The sequence below is a fragment of the Gopherus evgoodei genome, chromosome 4 (assembly GCF_007399415.2).
Source record: "Gopherus evgoodei ecotype Sinaloan lineage chromosome 4, rGopEvg1_v1.p, whole genome shotgun sequence".
NCBI classification, from domain to species: Eukaryota; Metazoa; Chordata; order Testudines; family Testudinidae; genus Gopherus; species Gopherus evgoodei.
The window spans coordinates 147,296,632-147,318,395 of record NC_044325.1 but is presented as its reverse complement, the minus strand read 5'-3'; the positions used below and the strand labels follow the sequence as shown (position 1 = coordinate 147,318,395).

The window sequence follows — 21,764 nt, the reverse complement described above, 5'->3', positions numbered from 1 at the left end:
TGTTTTATCAGGGATTCTTTGCCATTTCCCTCTGTGGTTTTAAAGGGCCTGGCTATCTGTAGCATGCATTTTGTTAAAGAGGGAAACTTAATGTGGTGGATTAATCTCCCTTAGCTGCAAATTTGCTCTTAAATATTTTATTAGCACTGATTCATTATACAGGGCTTTGATTCATCTGAATAGATAATAGTTTGAATAATTCTGTGCTTAACCGCTATACATAAACACATGTAAGCTGCTACATCCTTGTGGTTACATAGGAAGATCTTTTTAAAATCAGCAACATATTTAAAATATTTATGCCTAGATGAGAAATCACTTATTTGGTTATCACTTGCAGACTGCGGCAGCATTAGCTTTGTTACTGTGAGAATGTCTGTGAAGCAGAAGAACAAGGGTTTCAGAACACACTTTTCATTCAGCTGCAGCCTTTAGCAGATCCGAATGAAATATAAAACTGAACAAATGGGCTAAATATAACCATACCTGCAGCAGATGTCCTCACTGTTTCACCAGGATTGTCACAATATGCTGTGATGACTGCATCCCCATGAACTGTTAAACCTGGCTTACAGCACGTGTCCCATTCCCTGCCTGTCTAAGCCTCACTGCGCAGTCTTTCCTACTAAGACAAGGCCTATGTTTGCATGCTCCCCTTATCAGGGAAATTTTCTTGAGGACTGTGGTAATTCCAACCCAATTTTGGTATTAGACCATTTAATATTTATATTACGGCAGTATTTGGAGGCCCAGACCAGGTCTCTGTGCAAGGCGCTATACAAACCACAGTCATGGGTCCTATCCCAAAAAGCTTACAGTCTGTGCTAAAATTTCCTGTCCTCCTCAGGACAGTCTGCTTATGTGCTACTGAAGACACTGTTAGGCAAGGGTAACGGCTAATTAAAATGTGTAGTCTTCAAAATCTCTGAAGCTGGACAGGCCTCTCCAAGGCGTAACTGCTTATTTTGTTTTTCTAGATTATTGGCAAGAGAGCCTTTAAAACCCTGATAATTGTATGAGATCTGAAATCTCTAATTAAAAACAGTATGTGTTCATCTCCTCCCCACTCCCCTGCTCCCATATAGGAACAAAAATAAAACCAGTTCAGTCTTGTGCTGCAGTTCATGTCTGCTAATGCCTGAAGTGACTGGATATTAGACTCCCCAAGCAGGATATGTAACTAAAATCTAGAGAAGTGCAGGACTTTTTTGCCTAGGGAAAATGTCAGTTTGTTGAAAAGGAAACTTTTCATGGAAATACCAGTTTTGACAAAATCTTGGGGAAGATGGAACAAGAGACATCCCCTGCCAGAACTTGCCACACCCTGATGGTTAGGGCATTCACCTGGGATATAGGAGACCCTGCTCCAAACCAGGCAGAGTAGGGGGCTTGAACCCATCTCCCCCACGTACCAGGCAAGTGCTCTCACCACTGGGATACTGGCTATTCCAGGGTGGGTCTCTTTCTCTCTCTCTCCTATATATTTTTTTTCTTGAAAAATTTTAAGTGATCTAGATTTTGTTCCAATGCACAATGAAAATGTTGAAACCTCAGAATTTTTGGTGAAATAGAATTCTTGTTTTCCAGCTAACCTTACTGAACTCTCAGCAACCCCTTTACTAGCACTGTTGATATATGCAAGTTGTAGTCTTGAAAGTGGAAAGATGGCTTAGCACTAATTCTCCTCAACTAATCATGGAGTCCAAATTAATCTAGCCATGAAGGTCTGAATTTATCTATCCCCAGTGTTCTGTCTGCCTGTTCAGTTTAATAGAATGTGCATGGAGAAAGCTAATTGCTGAGAGAAATTGCTGCTTGTTCGCATGATTGATCAAGAGTGTAGCAAGTTCATTTCAGGCAGTCTCGGACAGATTTTTCTTCAGACTGTGCCTTTAGGGGAAGAAGATTATAACATATTATCATTACCTAAAAATGCTTTTATTTTGTGTATCCTTCAGTTCCTTCAGAACCCTTATGTTCTTTGAAAGAGTTATATTAAACTACTTATTCTGCCTTTTTGTGAGATGCATTCATTAGTTTTGTAGACAATCAAATAAATTAGTATCATGTTTCATTAACCGTATCTTCTCCTCTGATTATATGCCAATTCAGACTTTTATTATTTGTATTACAGTAGCACTTAAGGGCCCCAGTTGAGATTGGGAGCCCATTGTTTGTGCCCTGAAGAGTTTACAGTCTAAACAGACAAAAGGCAGGAGGGGAAATGGGCACAGAGGGGTGAAGTGACTTGCCCAAGGTCACACAGAAGTCCAGTGCCAAAGCTGGGAATAGAACCCAGGTCTTCTGAGTCTCAGTCCATTGTCCTATCTCCTGACCAAAAATGTACATACATAAGGTAGAAGTTCATCTTTCTTTGCATTTAATGAAAGTGGTTGGTTTGGGGGAATAACATCACGCTGTATTACACAGCATTCAAGATTAACACTAAGAAAGGAGAAGGGAAGTGAACAACAGGCGTTTTCTTTTCCTTTCATTGCAGTGATACTTCTTTGAGATGGATCTTATTCTGAAAGGGTGAGGGGGTCATCTTAGCATATTATTTTGTTTCCCCTTTTAGAGGTGAGGCACTGAGTCAGAGCTATAAATCCAGATCCCTGTCATATATTATAATAGGAATGAAATACAGGCACTGGGATGTAACCAGGAGATGATTAGGAAAGGGTGTCTCATTATTGCAAACATAAGTTTGCTTTGAATTGGGTACACTAGTAGCTTTTGGAAATAGACATTTTCAGCATTAGTACCTGGTTTGCTTTTTATTACCTAAAACTAAATGGTTAAATAGGGACTATAAGAAGTTAAGTTCGAAGATTTGCAACTGCATTTTTTATTTGGACAGAACCGTAAATGTGCATGGCATAACACACACAAGGCAAAATACATGATCCCTGTGCTCTAGAGCTGACAAACATGTTGAGGCACTAATAATTACATCAAGGCTTCACCGTTGCTGCTACATTTTCCTTCCCTTACTGTTTAAGCACTTAATTCAACTGCCAGCTCGTCCCTGCAGAGAGCATGAGGAGTCATGTCAAAGGTCAGATATTTGAGACCATTTTCCCACAGCAGCCCTGTGTGAGTGATCCTTTACCGTGTTAAAAAAAAATAAAATAGAAGGGATTAAAAAGGATTAGCTAGAATATTACCCTCCAGAGTGCAGGCCTAAGGCACTAAGAGAAGAACCCAGCTAGGCAGTAAATGTGCTTTATTTGGCCAGAGCACAACCTCTGCTACATTCCTTCAAGAATCTGAATGGGAAAAGTTAAGTCACCAAACTGGATTAGTAAATAATCTCATAGTTTGTGGCATCTGCTGAAATAAATCGGTGAGTTGACTGCATTCTTATACTTTGGGAGGGAGTTAAAGGAATTACCAGCCACACTGATCAAAGATGAGGATTAACTTTGGCCATTATTGAGTGGGACACTGTATACTACGAAAGGACAGCTCATAAGCATATACTAGAAAATTGGTACAATCATTTTAAACTTGTAAAATTATTTAACATTTCTTAAAAACAAAGTTGAGAATTAAAACAAATTGGCTTATCTTTCTCTGCTGCATTTTAAAAAATAAAAATAAACTGAACATCCTGTAAGGTTTTAGAGAAATGTAAAATGTTTGTTTAGAAATTCTGCAATTTTCATAGTGCATATGCTAAGTTTTATGCTTGCCGCCTCCCGTTCTGAGCATCTAAAATTGGGAGTTCACTGCCTGGAAACAAGTCAGTGTGTTCTGCCTGTGTATGGGTGCACCATCACTTCTGCCTTTTCCCATCACCTTGTAACCGCAGCTATAGTTGTGCTAGCACAACCCAGCTGTGAATTAAGGATGGGATTTTCAAAAAAGTGCTCAGCATTGGTTTAACTGAGCTCCCATTGAAGTCAGTGGAATCAGAGTTAGATCCATGCTTGGTGCTTCTGAAAATACTGTTCTAAACTTTGCAATCAAGGATATACCTGGTAGCCTGCAGTTAGCATCAGTTTCTAATTTGCACCTGACACTTGGGAACTAACAGATATTAAACCCTTTAGATTGAAAGTTTTCAGAAGCAAAGGTCTCAAGGTGCGAATCAACCTAGACTTGCAGCAAGCACTTCAGTGTCATATCATTAGCATTGCTTTACAGGGAGTTCTTAACAGAGTTAAAGGATGATTTCTGGGATACCTGTGCATGAAACACTTGTGCTTAATCAGTCCACTTTCCTTTGGCCTTCATGGACCACGACCTGATGCAGCATAAAATGTGTGTATGTGTGTGTGCGTTTCCCCAGATAAATTACCTTGTGTGTTATGATCCAGGAACTACACTCCAGCCATAGAAGTGTTTTATATCTCCACAGTGAAGTTAAATGCAGGTCCATTTTGATAGCATATATACTTTTAACATTCTGAGGGTAACATTTTGCTGAGTTTAGCAGCCCAAGCTCTCAATTTTTCCGTGTAAATAAGATCTGGCAAGAATTTATCAGGACTGGGCCCTAAATTGCAGTACCTCCTTAATGCATGAAAGACTTCCATATACTATGCTCTGATAATTTTGAAAAATTCAGGGAAATGCTTTGGCAGTAACAAGGATTTGGGCATGGCCCCATAACTAAGCATGCTTTCTCTTTCCATTTTCTACTTCTAGTACTTACTAGAAATGAAAAGCTTAATTCTACCTCCAGAGCATATTCTGAAACGAGGGGACAGCGAGGCAGTAGCATATGCTTTCTTCCATCTTCAGCACTGGAAGCGGATAGAAGGGGCCCTTAACCTGCTGCACTGTACATGGGAGGGCAGTAAGTATCTTTTTTTCCCAGTGCAGCTAGCTAATCCTTTTATTCCAATCATTCATAATAGGCCTACTGTAGCCAGTGTCTGAACTTCCTTAAGGCAGCCTTGTTCAGTTCAGTTTCAAAGGGAACTCAGTGCTGCTGTTTGGCTTTTTGCTGGAGATGCTTAACTGATGCCGCATTACAGGAAGGCAAAGGGATTTACCCAGGGGGATGTAGATAACTACAGTCAATAAATACAACTATTTGTATTCATCAGCAGGGCTCCAACGATAGCGGTTCGCTGCCATATACAGAACTAACACTTTTTGTGGCCTCCACCAACTTATTTCCTCCCCCCACAAAAGTTCCCCAATGTGTCTGTGTCGCTGGGCAATGGGAGCCAGTGCCACCAAGCAGCCAGGGTATAAAAAGCCCCACTGAGGCTGCAGACACTCTTACCTAGAGAGGGACCTAGGGCTGAGAACAGCCAGCCCCTGACCTGGGATGGGGTTAGGGGGGAGTAAGTCCTGAATAGTCACCTAGGAAGAGGTCTGTGTTTGCTTAGCAGCTAGCCAGCAACAGCTCCTGTGCTTCTGCTGGCTGAATCAAGAAGCCAGGAGTGACCCTGGCAGGTCAAGATGAGGAGCAACAGCAGCCCCAACAAGAGTAGAGCAGAACAGACCAATCCACCCCAGATCAAGACCAAGTTGGATTTGTTAATTGCTTGTTTTTCTTTCACTGTTTGATTAAAATGTGTTTATCTTAATATCTGTTAAGTATCTGTTTGGAGCTAGACCATACTGGAGACTGAAGTATCCTCTTTCTTCTCCCCGGAACTGGGGTACAGCACAAGCAGCAGCAGTGCAACTTGGCACACACACACCTGCCATCATGTCTTAACATGCAGTTGGCCACCTTATTGGCATTGTCAGCAAGGAGAAATGGAATGTTCCTTGGAGATGAGTTTCCTTCTTACTCCTGGAGGGGCTTGCTCCACGATGGAAACACCTTGGTAGGGGAGTACAAGGGGCATGCGCTGCTGCTTATACTGGAACAGATCTGTAGAATAATAGGGCTCTTCCGTCTCTAATGTTGCTGTCAATCTTCTCTCTCATCTGTACTTGTACAGCACCCAGCACAATGGGGCCCCAGTCCTAATAGTAAAAATTTATACTGTGGTAGGACCCCATCCAGACTGGGGCCTTTGAGTGTCAGCATGGTATGAATTCTTACTTGAGATACGGCACCTTTCACCAAATTCACTTCTAAAAGAAAATACAAAATGCAGCTATTTCCAGTCTATTTTTAAATTTGCTTTTTTCGTGACTGAGATGTTCTTTGTGGTGGAATTTAGGGGGGTTGATTTGTACATAGATCTAGCATAAGTCTGACTGACTGTCTTGTCCTCAGCATTTAGAATGATCCCGTATCCGTTAGAGAAAGGCCATCTTTTCTATCCCTATCCCAGCTGCACAGAGACAGCAGACAGAGAGCTCTTGCCAAGTAAGTGGTTATTTTGTTTCTAATTAACAACTAGAATAAAATATATGTAATAAAATGTCAGTTTGTACTGTACTGTATTGCTGTGTATTTACTCTCTTGTGTCCTTAGCTCATGAACTGCTTGTGACATGGAGGACTGGGCTACCCTGGGGGGCGGGATATCAATCTAAGATATGCAACTTCAGCTATGAGAATAGCGTAGCTGAAGTCGACATATCTTAGATTGAATTAAAATTACTTACTTCACGTCCTCATGGCGCTGGATCGGCGGCCACAGCTTCCCCGTTGATTTTCCTTCCGCCGCTTGCACTGCTGGAGTTTAGCAGTTGATGGGAGAGTGATCAGGGATCAATTTATCATGTCTATACTACATGCAATGAATCGATCCCCGATAGATCTCTACCCGCCAATCCAGCAGGTAGTGTAGATGTACCCGGATTCTGCTGTTTGTCTGGTGTATTTGGCCAGATGGAATGCACTGTGCAAATGCAACCGCAGAATAAGTTGTAACCTTGCATCCGAAAGGATCCAAGGCACTTCACAAATGCGTGTGTGTGTGGGGGTATAGAAATATATAATATTACATACGTTCCCACTGAAATGCAGCCATCTTTTGGATGAAATAAACTGTATAACTGAAAAGCAGCACTGCCCAACAGTTTAGTAGGGAGAGTGAGAAATGCCATGCCAATTGTAACAGCAAGGGAAATTTAAGCAGATGGACTATAACAACACTTGGCATCCTCACCAATCCAGCTTAGTGTACACCTAGACTGAGTGCATGGGATCTTTAATGACCACTGGCTATTAGAAATTAAGTTTTCAATCTCACTTGGATGGAGTCCCCACCAACGGCAAAGCGCACCTCTCTGCTGTCGCCTTAGATCAGGACCAAATTCTAGCAGAGGGTGCCACCAAGAGGTACTGAGTTGCCAGTGAGTGTTACCCTATGTCATGAGGATTTTGTAATAACATCATGTCTGGCGGAAAGAGACTTCCATACCTGGGGCTTTCACATTCTGTTTCTCAACTTGGAGGGCAAGAAAAGTTGACTAGTCTTCTGTGATCACTACTACTACTACTTCTCCTCCTCCTCCTCCTTTTCCTCCTTCTTCTTTCTTAAATAATGAGTTCCCTAACTGTTGTAGTGGAGCTGCTTCCTTCATCATTATCTGCAAGTAGCAGGTAGATAGATAATCATTCCAGACTCTTGCATTAGAGTACCCAGCAGAACCTTTATATTTATCATCCTTAGTTAACCTGTACATTGAGAGAACACTTTATTGTTCCATAATTTGATTTGATTGATCGTACATTCCATGGAATATTTATGATCATACATTGCTGTACATTAACAATGAGAGCTAAGATTTGACACTGAAGAATGAGTCTTCTCCCCTACTTCGTTATCCAGGTATTAGCCCACATATATTCTGTCTATAAAGCAATGTGAAAATAAACCACTCACTCTGTCGCTCATTCACTTAGATGATAGAGAGGCTCTTGTTTCATCTTACCTGCTGGTGGGATTCTAAATGTGGGCTTCTAGATCTCTGGAAATCTCAGCTTCTTCATGGAATTAAAGCTACTTTAGCTACTGCTAAAGTGTCAGAGGGATACAGCTGCAGAAGAGCAAACTTACACATGTGTGTTTCTGTTACAAAAAGTGAAAAGTTAAATTTAAAATGTGTAATTGAAGTCTGCCCCCAGACTGCTTTAAATTATTCATTTCTCACTTATGCAGGATATTGCACAAGGAATTCCTTGGTTAGTGACTAACCCTAAGCTATAGGCTTTCCAGCATAATTAAACACCAGCACATGCATGTATTTCAACACAATCATTCACGCATTCCTGCTACATTTTAAATATATGGGTATTCATAAAATAAAGCCATCTTAACATTTTTTATTGTGCAACTTTCTCAAGTAGTCTTGGAATTTTTAAAAAATCAATTCTTTTAATATATTTAAAATACAAAGTAAACCAAATTGAGGCTTACATTGATAAACTTCAAACAGAAAGCTAATTGTCCTAATTGGTAAGGATGCACAGAGAGAGCTCTGACCATGCAGAAATCTATTTCACTCTCTTTACATACTTTGGGCCTGATCCTGCATTCCTTGTGCAGTGGTAGTTCTGGGAACATAAGGAATTTTGTATATTTTTGTTTGTTGCTCTCCCCAGTTTTTCCTGCCTTTCCTACTCTTGTGTTCTGGTTGCTTGCTAGTTTTCAATTTGCTCCTCTCTCTAGTTCCTTTTAAAAAATCACCCCCTTCCAACCCATATATTTCCTTAATACATGGTTACACACCATTCTGTGAGCTGACCATGTCCCAGTTAGATTTTTATGAGGGTAGCTGATGGAAGATGGAGTGTACTGCATGTCATGCTTTGTCATGGGCAGGCCGCTGCTTTGTTTGCCCAGTAGAAGAACAGTATGGGTATCTTACTAGTCTGCTGAGTAGCAGGGATGACTAGATGTTAAGGAGGTGAAATGAGAGAGAATCCTGAGGGGAGCAGCCTTAAGCATGTTTGATTAGGACTTATTTTCTTTTCCTTTGGTGTCTGGCCTCACAGAAAGCCTTAGCGTTCCACACCATTGTACTTCAGAATCTCAGCTTTCATTCAGCATTTTTTTTCTAGCCTCCATGTGTTACAGAGGAAAGGTTGCATCGCTATTGGGTCACATTTGCAGTTATCACTTCCTGAATTTGAAGGCAACCTGAAACCTGGTGACATCTTGATTTCACTCTGTCTTCTTTAAATTTCCTTCTGCAGCCTACTGAAAGCTGAAAACGTGCACAGCCCAAAAGTGAATAACAATAATAATTAAAAAAAACAACACTGGCTGTTGCACTGACTATACCTATTGTCCGTATTTAATTAAATCAAAAGTTACTTTTTGTTGGGTCTGCTCCAGAATTAAGTCTAGTTTACTGTAGAATAGGCAGGACATTCCATATTTAATTGCAAGCCTGCCTGTTCCTTTTATTTAAAAACATTGCAAAATTGTTGGATAAAAAAATCTAGAATTGTCACAGTCCCTAGGTGGTGACTACTTTCAATGTCTTGAGCTGTCTAGTTAAATTATTTTGATTTCTTTGCCCTAAAGTGTAACTAATGGTTGTGTACAAAATTTGTAACCCAGTCTTGATGCTGCTTTCTTTGAGATCTACTTTTTCAATTGCTCTGAAAGTTACTGTACTCTGCCAGCTTGCAGTCTTTGGGAAGTTTTAACAGACTCTGACCATGTATATTATCTGATCACTTTCAGAGTTTTTACTTTTTAAACATGGGAATACTTACGATAGAAAAACATTACATAAAAAGTAGGAAAAAATAGGATGCTTGCTTTTTAAAACATTGGCATACACTAAAATAACAGGAGTTAGCATTTATAACTGTTACAAATTCCTTGATTATTTAAATTGGGCCAAGTGTTTTCATTGGAACCTTTGTCTTGATGACATCTTGTGAATTTTATGTTACTTTCTTCTCTTCTGTTGCAACAGTTGATTCAAAAAATTAACCCTGCAATGTTCTTAAAAATAAAGGAGGGAATAAAAGCGGTGGGGGAAGGACAGCTTTAGTGACACCAATAAATAACTGAAGAGCAAAAAACATGTAGTATATGAGAAAATATATCAGGACTAAGCCACTTAAATCTGCTTTGAGCAAATGTCAGGGATTTAGTCTTGTGCTGCACTTAAGCTTTGGGACCACGTAGATGTCCTTTGGAACTATAAATCTGAAGGTAAAACACTGTCTGCTCTGCAATAATACTCGTTGACATCTTTGTATAATGTAAACTGGGGTGTAATTATGACCTCTTGTAAAACAATCAATGAATATTAAAATGTCAAATAACTTTTCAATATTTCCCTTTCAGCGTTTCACGATGTCTCCGTTTACCCACAGAAGGAGCTTCCTTTCTTCATTCACTTCACGGCAGGGTTATGTTCCTTTTCAGCAATGCTTGCCGTTCTCACACACCAATTCCCTGAACTCATGGTCATTTTTGCTAAAGCTGTAAGTATTGTCTCCAGTCCAGGACTTGCTTAGAGTGTTTGTGAGATATTCAGAAGCTGAGGGCCCTGCCTGTGCAGATGTTTTGAGATGCAGTTAAAATGCATTGTCATGTGCTTCTGAAGTTCCTTGTCATGCAACTATTAAATTTGATTCTTCACTTGGACTCAGAGTTCCTCATTTTGTAAAGAATAATATTTGTATATTATAAAGCTGGTTTCTGCATAGCAATCTTAGTAGATAATCAGTCCTGATTACCAACTTAGGAACAACCCATCCCTCTCTTTCTCCCTTGCCTGGAAGGGCTGTGGAAAAGAATTTGGTTTGTGGATTAGACCTATGTGTCACAGACATAGCTTCTGATGTTTAGTTTAAATTGAATTATTGGAAGCAAAGCTTCTGAATTTTGAGTTAAGGGCTCTTCAGTAACTAATAGGTTAAAACCAAAGCCATGGGAACATTTAGATTGTAAGCTCTGTGAGGCAAGGACTCTGTTTATAGCTGCATCTTGTACCATGCCGAGGGCATTGTCTGTGCTTAACAGAAAAAAATTTTGCACACACCCTCTCAACCTGTTTAACCTCCTCCTCCTACCTCATTGCTGCTTGATGCTGCTTTTCATTCTGCAAAATGCTGGATAGTGACCATCCAAAGATGCTTCAGTAGTGACATTAAGTGCTGAAAAACGTCTCCAAAACACTTTCATTGCATCAGAAAAAGTTGGAAAGCAAATAAGTGAATCCCCAGAAAACCTACTAATAAAATTGCACTTTTTTTTCACATGCATCTCATTTCTCTCTTGTGCCTCTTCCCTCTTCTTTGCCTTTAAAGATCTGGGAGGCCAAACTGCACATGAAAGGTGTTAATTATGTTACTTAATATGCTTCTGGAAAGTGCTCAGATACTATGGTGATGAGCATGGTATAAAACCTATTTATAATAGAGGGAGAGTGGTTTAGTTAGGGTGACCAGACAGCAAAGTGTGAAAAATCAGGACAGGGAGTGGGAGATAATAGGAGCCTATACAAGAAAAAGCCCCAAATATCAGGACTGTCCCTGTAAAATCGGGACATCTGGTCACCCTAGGTCTAGTGGATAGGACAGTGGCCTGGGACTCAGGAGACCTGGCTTCTGTTCCAGCTCTTCTACGGATCATCTGGGTGACTGTGGAGAAGTCCCTTTATCTCACTGTGCCTCTGTTTTCTCTGCTGCTGTTTTTGTCAGTTTAGACTGGAAGGTTTTCAGGGTGGGGCTGTGTCTTCCTATGTGTTTGTACCCTGCTCAGTGTGGATGCTCCCCAGTTTCAGTTGGGACCTGTGGGCACTACGAGTAGGCAGTATTAAAGTCGCTCAGTAGTTAGTGGAGCTGATCTCCCTGGAGCGCCTCTTCATCAATTGCATTGTGTTAAACCGCTGCTACTGTGAACCTGGGAGGCAAAGTCTACATCCAGTCAGAGCAGTGTTGTCTTCCTGCTCAGAGAGAGTTCTTTTTAAATGTGCAACAGATAGTGCAAGGGGATTTTACAGAAATACCCAGTGGAGTATTACACTGTGCTATGCCTTTCCTGATGGCCATGCAGTCAGTCCCTAGTGGGAGGGCTGGGAAACACTCCATAGCACTGTGCACCTTTTGGCTAATGTGGAAGGGTCACTGCTAGGCTCCATGAGGAGCTGCACAAAAGATTCCAGGGACAGGGTGGAGTGAAATGGGAGTACCCTGCATAGATAACTTCCATACAGGCTTCCACTAGCCCCTTATGGAGAAATGAGCCATGAGCTGGGATTTGCATTTGTATGGTGCCCGCAGCAACCACTTGGATAGTTTGAAAAAAGCCTGTAAGGTATGTATGGTAAGGGGGTGAGGCTGGAGAACAAAACCAGTGTTCTCAGAGTCCTTTGAGACCAATGGAAAAGCTTCTTGGGCATGCACAGCGATGAGTCTAAATGCAGCAGTTTCATTTCCATAGTGGGAATGGCATACAGCATTTTCTAAGATGTTGGAGTGCAAAAGTCACCTTATATATTCAGAGCTTCTTTTGTTAAACTCTTGTGACTTAAAATGCGTACATTGATTTTTCAAATTGTGTTAAGCAAAAACAATCAGAACTTTGCACATTGTTCAGTTAGGACCTTTAATACTTAATTTAAGGCAGAGATTTTTTAAACAGCTGAGTTAATGCATGAAATTAGGAGGGTTCTAATGGAAATTGCAGTGGAACGATTCTCCTATATAGAGCAGTGCAATTGCTGTCATAAAGCTAATGATAAGTTCCTGAGCCAGGTATCCCAGTACATTCAAACGTTAGTAAGTCAGCTACTACAGTAAATTGACTTATTTCCTGCTAAGCTCTGTTTAGTTTGTTTTACCTCATTTCCTTCCCTTACACTGTTTGTCTCATCCACTTGTTGCATCTCATCTGACACTTAAATTGTAAGCTCTTTGCAACAGGGACTGTTGTCTTTGCTTCTTGATTGCAATACGTGTACTGCAGTGGGGCCCTGACCGTTGATTGATTGGGTTTCCTAGGTGTTATATCATAGAAACCAATGAGATAAAGCCTAAAAATTGGTTCCTATGTAGTACTCTTTCTGTTGATTTAAAAATTATTTTAACACTTTTTCTGTGAACTTTGTTACTACATGGTCTGAGTGCTAGGATACTGTGATGATACGTGGCTAGATGTTAACCAAAGCTATGTGAACTTGGCACTTACACAGTTGTTGTCTTCTAACATGTTCATATTGCAGTGTAGTGCAAAATTTTTGGCTTGCATTGGTGAAAGTGAAGTTCTAAACAAGGGGAAGGCAACCCATGTCATGCGTGCCAAAGGCGGCACGCGAGCTGATTTTCAGTGGTACTCGCACTGACTGGGTCCTGGCCACCGGTCCGGGGGGCTCTGCATTTTAATTTAATTTAAAATGAAGCTTCCTAAACATTTTAAAAACCTTATTTACTTTACATACAACAATAGTTTAGTTATATATAATAGATTTGTAGAAAGAGACCTTCCAAAAACATTTACATATATTACTGGCATGTGAAATCTTAAATTAGAGTGAATAAATGAAGACTCGGCACAGCACTTCTGAAAGGTTGCCAACCCCTGTTCTAAACCCTTTCTCAGGAAGAGGCACTGGTCATGAGTCACCTTGTCCTGCTTTGTAAGGAACTAATTTGTGAAAAATGCTTTTTGAAGTTGGGGTAAAACCAATAGTCAACTTGGACAAAGAAACTGAGTGATTAAAAACATACTGTTGTATTCACTTGTTCTCTTATTGGGGCAGTGGAGCGTTTCAGCCCCAGGGAAACTTCCCCACCAAGCACTGCATTGAGGATAGATTTTATTTTCATAAAATTTTACAGTGTGTGAGCTGCAAAAAATAAATTGGAAACTCTGAAAAGTGAGAGTGAAAAGGCAGATTGGAAGCAAGAGCGAAAGAGTCTCAGAATGAGACTGACAAGGACAGAGAGGTGAATTACTTGTTTGCTTCCAAGCCAGCTGTTAATTAACTGCCATTTGCATTTTAGAAACTAAAGCAATTGGATACAAGACATTCTGGTTCCAGTTACTAGGTGGAAAGTTGAATGAACCTTACAATATGGTTAACTCATTCTGTTTCAAGGAAGCACCATGTTCTGCTAGTATGAGCTTCAGGATGGAAGTTGGATGTAGGCTTTGATCCTGATTTACTGTGCTCAGCCTCCTTACTTGTGAAATGGGGATTTTTACCTATCTTCTGTAAAGTGCTGTGAGGCACTTAGAAATGTGTTACATAGAGAGAGAGAGAGAATCTTGCATGTCTCATGGAGAACTGATTCTTCCCACCCACACCTTTTGTTTCTCTTCATGGTTTCTCTCCCCTGCCAACCCCATATAAGGCTGCACATAGTGGTAACCTTCCTTCTGGCTCTCAAAAATTGGTTATGCGCTCTAGAAAAGAGGGAAAGCTACAGAGTTATACAAGTTGCTTGCCACCCTGCTTATCCCTCAAATAAAAATAATCAGAAAACCAAAACCACATTGCAATATGCTTGCCTCATGTCTTTCATGTGGTAGCCTGGAGCACTGATCACAGAGCCACTGACAACACATTCAGTCATTATTCTGGAACTAAAAAAACCTTGAATAACTTGAGAATGAGGCGTGTCAGGCTTCCTGCTGTTGAGCAGGTCAGGTAATGAGACAGATGGAACAAAAATGCTAACTTATTTTAAAGTGCAAGGTTCTCATGAAATCCTTGTTCTGCTGACATTTCTGCTTGGTGGTGTCCAAGCCATGCAGGTCTAAGAGCGGGGCCCCCATTCTGTTAATCTTTATGTGGGAAAATGTAGTTGGACATGCCAATGACAAATTTCTCTGCTGCTCGTAATTGGTTGGCTTCATGGCAACGAGGGTCTAACTATTTGCTTGATTAATTCTTTAAGGACTGCATTAGCAAAGTTGTATGATTTCCAAAGAGATACAAGGTCAAATGTTATACTAACAAAGACTCGCTTGGGGAAGTTCTCTCGGCCGAGTTTCTTCAACCAAAAAAATATAATTTCTGTGCGTTACGTTCGCTTTGCATAACAGGCAATTTGCATGTCAAGTGGAATGCTGGTGAATGTGGGCAAAAGCACTAGCCTGGCTTGTTCATTGGGCAGTGCTTTAAATTGCACTTATTTTCCACGGGAAGGGATGGTTTTCTAGTCCCTGTTCAATTGAAAAGATGGATGAGAAGTGTGCATGCCTCTGTGCCTCTCCCAGCAGAATCCCAACAGATAACCTCCACAAAAATGTTTGTCCTGACTTGCATTATCCCTGGATGTGTTCTTTTCCCTGACTGGGTGCAATAATAGTTCTGAAAGTGCCATTCAGAACAGGTGCTGCATATTGACTTCAACTAGTTATCCATATCCAGTATATAGAAAAGCTTCCTTTTGAGGTAGAATGCCTAGTGGTTAGAGAGGAGCAGCCATGTTAGTCTATATCCGCAAAAAGAACACGAGTACTTGTGGCACCTTAGAGACTAACACATTTATTTGAGCATAAGCTTTCGTGGGCTACAGCCCACTTCTTCGGATGCATAGAATGGAACATATATATCTCTTCAATATATGTTCCATTCTATGCATCCGAAGAAGTGGGCTGTAGCCCACAAAAGCTTATGCTCAAATAAATGTGTTAGTCTCTAAGGTTCCACAAGTACTCCTGTTCTTTTAGTGGTTAGAGCATAAACTGGGAGTCTGAAAACCTGCCTTCGAATCCTGACTCTGCCACAGCTTTGCTCTTTGACCCTAGGACAGTCCTTTCAGCATGGTCTCATTTTCCCCATCAGTTAAGTGGGGTTCTGAGACTTTAAGAACATATGTAATTAATAATAAACTCTTACTGTTTTATGTGATTTTTCTTGCATTGAAATGTAAGGAAAATGCTAATTTTGATGCACTCCAATGTTCTAGCTAATGAAGAGGCAAACAGTAGAATGTCTGCCTAGCTAAGACACGACTTGGTATCTTCAGGTACCAATTGAATCAGAAATACTGTCAGATTTCCTTAAATTTCAGCGAGAAGGCAGTGCCTCATGTAAATTTGGGAGGTCTGTCAGATGCTAGCAAGAATTCCATATGTTTGTATGTAATTGGAACTCACACCTAGAAAACTGGCACCCAATTGCATCAGTTTAAAAAGAGATGTTGAGTTCTGCTTGAATATATTTTAATTTTCATGCCTTCACTTTTAATCTAATTTAACTTGATTCATACATCCTGAATTTGGAAATGTCCCTTTTGAAAAATGTAGGTTGTGAAGTGGCAGAGAGCTGCCGAGGGAGCTGTAGGGGAAAAGGCTTGGTTTTGCCACATAGTGGTATTTTAGTTTTGATAGCAGCAAGGTAGAAATGTTTTTGTTTTTTGTAGTGAGCAAAACTGCAGCTCTACAGCAGCCTACTGAAGTCAATATCAGGGATACAGAGCATATAACTACTGGTTTTCTGCTATTTAAAAAAACAGGATTATCACTATAAACTTTATTCATACTCCAAGTGGTTAAAATTTCTTTATTCCTAAGCATAAGTGTGTCACTATACTGTGAATATTATATGTCTTATTTTTATACCTTCTTAAAAGTCTAAAGGCCTTAAATTTATCCCTTTGAAATGGAAAAATCCTAATTCCAGGTAAATCATAATACTTTTATGCATTTGTTTGTATTACATCTTCAGGATTTTTTCTATAATGGAAATTTTGAATGGTTTGATCATAATGAAGTGTGATGCCAAGGATGGGTTTATAGGAAATCCAAGACACACAAGTGTGCACTTGGTGGGTGCGGTAGAATGGTATTTGTAATACCTGGATTTTTCATTATTAAGCTCTAGCTGAATGTAAACTCTAATGTCGTTTCTTATATCGTAATTCATTGAGTAGATTATTTTAATCAAACCATTGTTTTCAGCTGTTTGATTCTGTATTGTTAATTATATGCTTCAGAAAAGCCCAAATGTTAATACTTTTTTAAATTGAGTTGAGTAGTCCTGGTTTACATATTTTCACAGTTTAGTGCTTGAATTTAGTGTCTTGCCGACATGCTCAGGATCTAACTGATCGCCATATTTGGGACTGAGAAGGAATTTTCCCTGAGGTCAGATTGGCAGAGACTCTGGAGGGCTTTCACCTTCCTCTGCAGCATGAGGCATGGGTCACATGCTGGTATGAATGAAAGTAAAATGGTGGATTCTCTGTAATTCGAAGCCTTTACATCGCAATTGAAGACTTCAGTAAGTCAGCCAGACCCTAAGGGCCTATTTCAGAAGCAGGGTTCTGTTGCCTGCAGTGTACAGGAGCTCAGACTAGATGATTATCATGATCCCTTCTGGCTTTAAAGTCTGAATCTGATAATTGGGCCTTCAAAAGTATGAATGCACTTGTAGAAGCAAAGTTTCCCAACTCTTTAATGTGTGCAGTCTTACATATACTTAGGCTTGGAATGGGATAAGATTTTTGTCAGTAAACATCAGTACACATTGATTTCATCGTACACACACAAACCAACAAAAAATATTTCTATCAGTAATCAACATTTCAAGATAGGTAATGTAAGAAAAATGCTGCTTGAAAACTTCTGAGTTGGATTTAAGGGTATTTATTTGGTATATTTTGACATGATGTTGATAATTTGTGTTTTAATTGTTATAAACCTTCAACGTTTTGAATCTCAGTGTCTGCTGTCATTAAATAATTGTCTGACCTCCCATGATTTCCTGCAACTGTGAAATTGTGAATAGACAAAAACAGTGTTTTAAAATAAACATCAGTGTTCTCCATTGAAATGTTAAAAAATTGAAATTGAATTCTGCCAAGCCAACACATACTCCAGAGTTCTACAATAGCTGTCATCAATCTGTATCAGATAGTGATTTTATTCAAGGTAAATTATTTTGTTTTCAAGGTAAAGCATCTTACCTGGATGTCTGTCATTTTAATTAATCCTACTTTATCATATTAACTGTATTCTAGGATATCCTGCTGGAATTTGCTCCTATTAGTTTCTCATATGTGTTTAGCAATATAACAGTAACGTCCAGAGTCTCCATACAGAACACAGCCCCACTATGCTGAGTATGGCACAAACCCATTGTAAGGCAGCCCCTGCCTTGCAGAGCTTGTAATAAAATAATTGCTCAATAATGTAAGAAAGAAAAAGACTTCCCCAAAACAAAGAAAGGGTCTTTGGGGATTTGTTTTAAATATATCACCTAGCCAGTCTCTGATTGGATTAGGAAGAAACTTTCTCTGTGGACAGGTTATTCCAGAGCTGCCTACTGGAGGATTGGTTGCTGCTGTCTCCAAAGCAGCTGGTACTTCCGCTGTTGGAAGCAGGACACTGGACCATTGCTCTGATCCAGTGTGGCATGTCCTATGTTTTTGTGACAATCTGCTTTACTCTATGAACAAATCTCCTACCATTTTCTGAAGGCTCATTAAGTGAAATTGGAGAATTAACTTTTTACCCAGCTGCTGAACTTTTCGTATTTATAAACACTTGAGGCTTTTGCTTATCTAAGAGAAAATGTGCATAGTTTGGAGATGTGCAGTTCCCTGCCAATATGTAATGATAATAGTTCTACACTTCATATAAAAAATCCTCATGTTTCCTGTCACAAGCTGTGTGTGTCGATGCCAAGGACAAAGGTTTCTTGCCTTGCTAATCTACATCTTAATTCATGGCTTTAATGTGAAGGTGCTGCATTAAAGGGGGAAAAAAGTCTTAGTGGTTTATAGAATATGAACTATATCTGTGAGCACTGTCTATTTGTTAGATTGTATTTATACTATTGAATCAACGGTCTAAGCATTTCTTGCCTGGAAAACTAAGGAAATGTACCGCATTCCTCCCCCAGCCTCCCTGATCAACATCAAGGGGGTAGAACTTAATGAAGCAGCAGGAAGATTCCGAGCAAAGAGAAACTCCATCCTAACTCATCCTGTTGTGGGTCTTTTGGGGTGGAAGTTCCCCTAGAGTTCTGGCATCCAGATGATAGGCAACCTATGGCACAGGTGCCGAAGGCAGCACGCGAGCTGATTCTCAGTGGCACTCACACTACCCGGGTCCTGGCTACCAGTCCGGGCGGCTCTGCATTTTAATTTAATTTTAAATGAAGCTTCTTAAACATTTTGAAACTTTATTCACTTTACATACAGCAATAGTTTAGTTATATATTATAGACTTCTAGAAAGAGACCTTCTAAAAACGTTAAAATGTATTACTGGCACGCAGAACCTTAAATTAGAGTGAATAAATGAAGACTCAGCACAGCACTTCTGAAAGGTTGCCAACGCATGAACTGAGCACGTGGGGTGAGGTAAATTGAGTTTCAGCTCCTCCTCTGAGTTCTCTTGATTTTTGTAGATTTGTCAGACCCTCCAATATAGGATAATTTTTTTTAAAGTGATAGTTACTCTTGGATGAGTTTATATGCACACATGCTGTACAGTGTTTATCACATTCTTTGTTGGGGCTATACTGTGGCTGAGTGTCTTACAAGCGAACATTAAGGTGCAATTAGAGCAAAGGACTGGAGGCTGGGATCTGCTGGGTTTTTATCCCCAGCTCTGTCATTGTCCCATCAACTTCAAACAAATCACTTAACCTCTGCCTCAGTTTGCCCATCTCTAAAATGGGAATAAGACCTCCTGTGTCACAGAAGTGTTGAGGTTTAATGTTTTGTTACATGCACTGAGATTCTGAGATAAGTGTCTGTAAGTGTAAACCAGTATTAGTATTACATTTCTACTTCATGGTGGCAGTACAGCAGCAAGGATAATGTAGCTTGCATTTGATCTGAAGAAAGATGTGGGATTTCTCCATTTGTACTCCAGTGGTGCAAGATATCCCACTGCTTTTTTAACTCAAGCACAAACTTTTTCTGTTTTGTTTCTTCTAGTTCTTTGGGATGCTTCTTTCACCCTTCAATTTCATTATGGAAAAGATTAAGCGCTTCATGCCATCCAGTCTCTGGCATCAGCTTACCCAAATTTGACAGGAATGTGTTTTGCACAGTAATGAGTCCCGATGTTCTCAGGAACTTTATCACCAGCTCTCGTTGGGGAATGGAGCACTTACCTGGCAGCTAGAGCAGCGAAAGGAAGATAAGCTGCATTACTTAAACTGTTTTCTATCTTGTTAATGGTGCTTAAAGAAACCAAATCCCTTGTTTGGTCTTAGGATCTGTAATCATTTAAGAAAACATTTTTGTTGAAAAATAACTTGTTTGCTCCCTGAACCAGATGTACAAGTCGAGGCTACTACTTTCTCTGTACTAAACTTCAGAACACAATAAATCAGGTAGATGTTTTCAGTGCTGGCATTTCATCCTGAACTGCAGATGGTGATACCTTCACTAGCCAACCTCCCTGGTTTAAGTATTCCTAAAGGACTGAGTACAGTTCTGCACTCTCTTTATTAGAAGGCCACTTCTGTAAGTAGCTGAATTTGCTGACCCTTTAAGTGGCAGTTTAAGACAGGTTACACTAGACAGTAAGCAGCATGAGCAGTCTGTTTGTCATATCCCATAGGCTTATGTTGCACAAGGAAACTAAGTGCAAACTTAGAAAAAGCTTCTGGATTCAGTATTCAGATCGTTCTAGGTTAAATGCTAAACCTTCTGCCTTCGTTTTTGTTTTCAAAGTGAAAGGATTTAAGAATTGCCTTTTAAAGTGCCACCAAGATGCTTGAGGTACCTGAATGAGAGTCATTTTGTGAGGCAGGGACTCCTAAAGGTAGGTCCAAGGTACGTATTGGCACCCGCTGATTCTGAGGTATGAAAACTGAAACTTGGCGCACTCCTGAGAGGGATAGCACACTTACGTAGATGTCCATTGGTCAGTAATGTAAAGAATCTCCCAAAGGAGGTAGATGGCAGCAGCATGGCTTGGAACAATTGAAATGAGACATCCAAGGGGCAAATTGCCTGTTTTGTGCTTACAGCGCTTGGGTTTCTGTTACTCCTTATTGAGGAAACAAAACCACACCTTGGCCTCTTGAAGTATGATAGTCGTAAAAATGTAACAGACGTAAATGTAAAGGTGTCTGCTTTTGGGTGGGGGAGGTGTCTATTCATAAATATCAGTGTTTATCTACATTCACTTCTGGAGTCCCAGGAAGGCTGTACACGGCCGGTATCCTCACATTTCAACCATTTCACAGAGGTCTCAGGAGTGCGGCAACTTCGAATGCTTTTCACTGCACTCTGGGCACATAAATCAGATTGTGGTGGCCGATAGAGTCCTCTCCCACCCTGTTTCTTGTTACTGCCAGCCAAATGCAGAACGACTAACTTCTGTGCCCCTAATGGAAGAAGCTGCTGGGTGCTGCATGTCCTCATATTACTGTTTGGCAACACACAAATCAAGATCAGACACTTTTCTTTAAGCACGTCTGTGTTCATGGTGCTCGATGGAGTCAAGGCTCCTGAGGAGATTCTAACTAGTGCAAGTAAAGTCCATATTTAACCAAACCTTTGATTGTATGGAAGCAGCCCCACCCACCAGCCACTCAGTCCAGTCTCAGGTCCCAGCCAAGGAACAGGTGGGCAAGGTCAGGGTCTGAAATCTGATCCCACACAGTGGCAATGCAGTCTCAATAGGCGACATAAGGGATGTTTCCCCTGCCATTCAGATTTATCCTGTAATTCCATCTTGATGCAGGAGAATGAGCATGGATTAGCCAACTCCTTCCTTAATTTGTCATTGAGGGACTGTGAAGCAGCCGGTCATTAGCACGTCCATCCTTAAGTATCTCTTATGCCATTATTGTGGCTGAGAGAAAGACACCCCCTTAGGTAGAAGCCATGGCACAGCATTTTCATCTCTCACTGTACATTTGCATTAATGGGGCCTTTGCTGTAGGCAGTAGGTTAAATACTTGATTTGATTTAGGAGGAGTCAAGATCTACAGAAAGATACTGACAAAG

The 21,764-nt window shown here is 40.4% G+C and overlaps 1 protein-coding gene across 4 annotated transcripts in view; it reads left to right on the top strand.

Annotated features, from left to right (window-relative positions):
• ST7L (suppression of tumorigenicity 7 like) overlaps positions 1-21,764 on the top strand; it is a 61,744-nt gene that overhangs the window by 21,524 nt on the left and 18,456 nt on the right. For 3 of the 4 annotated variants that reach the window (XM_030561726.1, XM_030561727.1, XM_030561725.1), the window contains 3 exons: positions 4,654-4,804; positions 6,191-6,283; positions 10,175-10,314. In XM_030561726.1, the coding sequence (XP_030417586.1) occupies positions 4,654-4,804; positions 6,191-6,283; positions 10,175-10,314 (384 nt within the window). Of the gene's footprint in view, positions 1-4,653; positions 4,805-6,190; positions 6,284-10,174; positions 10,315-20,480; positions 20,583-21,764 lie in introns of all 4 variants that reach the window. The other variant, XR_004000283.1, reaches the window with a different exon arrangement.